Here is a 4,936-nt window from a genome sequence, read left to right as displayed (position 1 = left end):
CTCGAGTTTACCAGGGGTTTAAACTGCGCTTAACTTTCCTTACTTTACCAACATTTAATTATAATTGTCAAATTAAAAATCTTCGGAGCTGAGCATGCAATCCGCAGAAAAATACAAACGTTTCAATTCTTTGGACATCCGATACAATTTTGCAATACAAACTAAGGTAAATATATGATAAAGATTCATACAAATGTACTTTGATAATCACTGCAATGCGCCATATTTAGCCAACCTGAATTCTTATCTTTCTATGTTATTATGATCAGTCTTGTCCTGCTGTTCACCAGTTTAATATAAACGTTTAGAAAAAAGTCTCCAATTATGAAAGTTTCAGATATTTATGTTTTTACTGTATTGATATATGCATCAAATGGTCAGAGCACCGATCTTTCGGAATCTCTTTCAAATAGTGCTTTGATAAAACGACTTATTGAAGAAGTGGATTCGCTGAAAGACTCTGTTCAGGATTTAAAACAAGAAAATTTGGATTTAAAATCAAAGCTAGAGAAAGTGACAAACAGACTAAGTGAAGTCGAACAACTAAACGCTGTGGACGTTGAAGAAGGATCGAATGAAGAAATATCAGATACTGTGTCCGTTTCACTTCCGGTACGATCGCAGAAAGATGCTACGATCTTAAGAGGTAGTTTCATTCACATCTACTTAACACCGTTATCGGATATATTCTCCATTTACTTAAGTTTAAGATTGAAAAGTCATTACATGTGTATGGCCATTGCAAAATTTTCTATTGTTATCAAAAATGAAGTGACTACGTTTTAAAAATGTTCACACAGTTAAAAAATGACATCAAACAGTTCGGTTTGGTGTTATTTGTTATAAAATAGATCAACAATTATATTCAGCCTTTAACTTGAATAAACGTTTAAACAGAATAATACAATTCTAAAAAAATCCAGATAAAATGTAGTTAAAATAACATTCGAGCCTGGTTATATACATCTGTCCATATGAACCGTAAAACATTGATCATGAACTATGACATGATCCCATCCCCTGACTGGCAAATAGAATAGATATAGCACGCAGGTTTATTAGCATTGTTCATATGAAAACTTCAGAAACATGCTCAGTAGCCAAAACATAAATGCCGTTTTGAAAGTGTTAGACATTTTCTATGTATAGTAGTTTGATGTTTATGTAAAAAATATGAATTGCAAGAACGGACAATTTTAACATTTAATAAAGACCAATTCTGCTCGTTGCATTTCACATAAAACATTTAGCTTAAAAATAAGTGTGATAACGAACAATATTTACACCTCAACTTCCATTCCTCAAATGAACTGCCTTTCGACAATTGCGTTCATCAATCGATGAACGCAACATTTTCGGATATGTTCGGATCGTAATTCATTGCATAACAATATACATGAAAGCAATTGATCTTGTTATTGGTTGTATTGTGTCTGCAGGTCCCGTAAAATATAGATCAACATTTTTAAAAGTGTAAGTTTATTATATTTTAAACATATTGGTACCAGAAGTGTTTCAATTTTACGTTTTAAAGTGATTTCAAGTGGTTGATCTTTTCCCGCGTTATTGCGACGTCATTTGAAAAAAATGTTTCCGGTTATAGTCGGGTCGTTCTATTTACGGAATGGGTAAGAACGGATTACTGAAAGGTTTTCTTAAATGAAATGAAGTACTTTTTTAACAATTCTTGAATGAAATAATGAACTATTGGTGTAAATATAAGGAATGAATTGCGGGTTGATGTCATTATCGGGGATATGAACGCAATTGGGTTGGTCAAAGTACGCGTGGAGTCCTTCGGACTCCACACACATTGACCAACCCAATTGACATCAGCCCCACAATTCATTCCTTGAGTATTTAATTAACCCATATTGTATTTGGATCAGGTCAAAGACAACTCATGGGCATTGTTGGATTCACCTCCTACCTCGACCACGTGTCCACCCTCGGGAAAGACCAGGCAGTTGTATTTAACAAGGTAGTGACCAACGAAGGACAGGGATACAGTAGCAACACTGGTGAGAACCAATCTGCTTAGTTAAAATAATTAGTAATTTTAAATTATATACAGTGGTATATATCTTTGATCACATGAATAGTAGTGTTATGTTCGCGAATATACAAAGGCACGATCTTTTTAAACGGAATTTTAAAAAGCGGTCTTTTCGATGTTGAAGTTTTAAAGCGACTTCTGAAATTGAACATTTTAGATTATGTCATTATCATTCAATCAGATATTAAAAGGCTTGACAGCGGTTTAATTGTGTAGTCTGTATGTATTTACATGATATTTGTTAATGTAAGTGGAAGATTTCGTTTCACAGCAAAAGGCATATGTACACAATTGTAGTGTTGCTATCATCAAGAGTGATATTTTCACTGTTGTTATTTTCCTGATTAAACCTTGACCAAACATCATGAAGAAAATATCGAATATTCTAAAACCGCCTCCGTCGAACTTCTCTCTGATCAGGTATTTTCCGAGCTCCTGTACCGGGACTGTACCTTTTTTCCTGGGCCGTAACCGCACGAAAGCAGCAGGGACTTAACGGCTACAATATATGGGCGAAACTAATGATGAACGGAAATCATACGGTATTATCTGGCTACGATCATTATAAAAGGTTTTATTACATGTGCCTTAATTTTAACACTTGTACGTGTCTATGCATAACGGTTTACGAAGAAAAACGACTAATTGTGTCCGTCCAAATCTTTTATATAGCTAAGGCGAAGAAACAAAACCCTCATTTTCGTTGATAAGATTTTCGAGTTTTTTTTATCAGATTCACTACTTTAATAGTTGACATATAATGCTATTGTTCACTGAGATAATATAGTCATATGTTTCCAGATCTGTTTTGATTTAACAAGATGTGGCATCTTTTATTACACGATGCAAATGCGAAACATAATACACAAGAATGACTGTGGTAATTTATTATAACGAAAAAAATCCAAAACCATAAGGAAAATTGTTTGACTTAACGATGTTCATATTGCAATTTCATGTAAACGTCAAGCAGTGGTACAATGTCGCCTAAAAGATGCAGAAAATAAAAGTATTAAAGATGCACTCTTATTCCAAAATGAAATTTACCACATTTAGAAATAGTGTTTTAATATACCAAAAAGGATGAATACATGTCGAAAACTATGGTTCTTATGAAGAAACCTGAGTTTAATTTGAAAGAAATGAGCATAAACACGGTGTTTTTACCTTACGAGACTATTATAGATCACAGTAAATCTTTTAGCAATCACCAATCCTTTAATACTTTTGCGCTTTCTGCTACTTAGTTATAATCTTGTTATCAATAGTTAATTCTTTCCATAAGTTCATTATGTAGTGAGTAGTTAAATGTTTATCTGTCAAAATTGATGTTTGTTATGCATGAATATGTATTGATTTTGAATAAAACTTTCACTTCAATTACTATCTGTACAGATAAAACAGACAGATAAAAGCAGGAAGTGAGAGTTTTCTAAAATGGCAAGAAGGCCAATCAGGGCTATAATGTTGGCCTTGATGTTGTTGTTTTTGTTTGCAAGGTGGTATTGACATTGGACTCTGTCAATGTTTGATCATGTTAAAATTGTATATAATAAAATGTGTAGAAGTCTTATAATGTAGTATAGATTGAAGCAGTAGCTGAGAGATGTACGGACAATGGGAAAATTAAAGAAACAGCACAGCCATATTGACCTTGGATCATCCGTACATTGGACCTTGTTCATGTTTTGCTATGTTAACTTTGGGCCTGCTGATTGTTGGACCGTGTTTATATTAGGTCGTGTTGATGCTTGACTGTGCTGACGTCGGGCAGTGTGTATATTGAGCCTCTGTTTAAATGAAATAATTATAGAGGCGGCCGTTAGCAGTGTTTTTTCATTATAGTAACAAAATGACCTCTTGACCATATTAATATTATCTATATAGGTCACATACTGAGGGAAGGAGTGTCATAACGTTTACATGTATTGATGTACATGCACTTTAGGATTGCTGGTCGGTGTTAGATGGACACTCTGATATTGATGACAAAATTGTGATATTGAAAGTATTATCATATGTCATTAAACTATCCATTGAGCAAAACAATATATTAAATGTGCGTGAATCGCTGTCAATTTGGATGAATAAAAACCTATGTTTTAGGCAGTCTGCTTCTGGGTTAATTCTAAGATTCTGCTAAAGCTCTCTGTGATTGAGTTACACTTGTAAACTCATTTATTGTATAATCGGACATGACTGTTTTTCAGTTCTGGGGCTTATACCAACATGAAGGAGGACAAACAAAGCAGCTACACGGCGTTTTTATGTTAGCCCGTCCTTTTGCAGGATCATGTTACTGGCTCGTATCGAATATTGCTGTATTGATATCAGTGTGTTTAATATGTGTTCCATAGGTTGAAGCAGTAGCTGAGAGTTATACCGACACTGAAGACAACCAGGGCAGCAACACGGCTGTGTTGATGATGAGCCGCGGTGACGAGGTCTGGGTCGCACATGAAGGTTCCGCAGATCGGATACATGGTGATCAAGTAGAACGTTCTACATCATTCACTGGTGCTCTCTTGGTTCAAACGGAAGATAACGGTCCAATTGTAGGAAAATGAGTGATTGCTGATGTTCAATGAAGAATAAAAGTTGTTCTGGTCAAGTGTTTAAGTTAATAATTATTTGTTCTGAATTGAAACATTAATTTAATTACCAGTTATTATAACGGGTGGATCCAGCTACCACTATATTTATTCAGGAAGTTGAAAATAATTTAAATATACGATATATTGAATGTTTCTGGTAAAACAGAATTCGGACTGTTTGTTTTTACCTGAAGCTTTAATTGTTGGAGGTTTAACACTATCTATTGATTTCCCTATATTTTAAATGCAAACAGACAATACAGAAAAATGCCATTTCTAGCATTTC

At 34.3% G+C, this 4,936-nt stretch overlaps 1 protein-coding gene across 1 annotated transcript; it reads left to right on the top strand.

Annotated features, from left to right (window-relative positions):
• The first annotated feature begins 295 nt into the window (after positions 1–295).
• Positions 296–4,623, top strand: LOC128204803 (uncharacterized). The gene is made up of 4 exons (XM_052906211.1): positions 296–646; positions 1,890–2,021; positions 2,477–2,598; positions 4,414–4,623. The coding sequence occupies exons 1-4, from the start codon at positions 325–327 to the stop codon at positions 4,621–4,623; spliced, it is 786 nt and encodes a 261-aa protein (XP_052762171.1). The 5' UTR covers positions 296–324.
• The last annotated feature ends 313 nt before the right edge of the window (positions 4,624–4,936 follow it).

This window comes from Mya arenaria, chromosome 10 (assembly GCF_026914265.1).
Source record: "Mya arenaria isolate MELC-2E11 chromosome 10, ASM2691426v1".
NCBI classification, from domain to species: Eukaryota; Metazoa; Mollusca; class Bivalvia; order Myida; family Myidae; genus Mya; species Mya arenaria.
The sequence above is the reverse complement of the archived record's forward strand: the minus strand, read 5'-3'. Positions and strand labels throughout refer to the sequence as shown.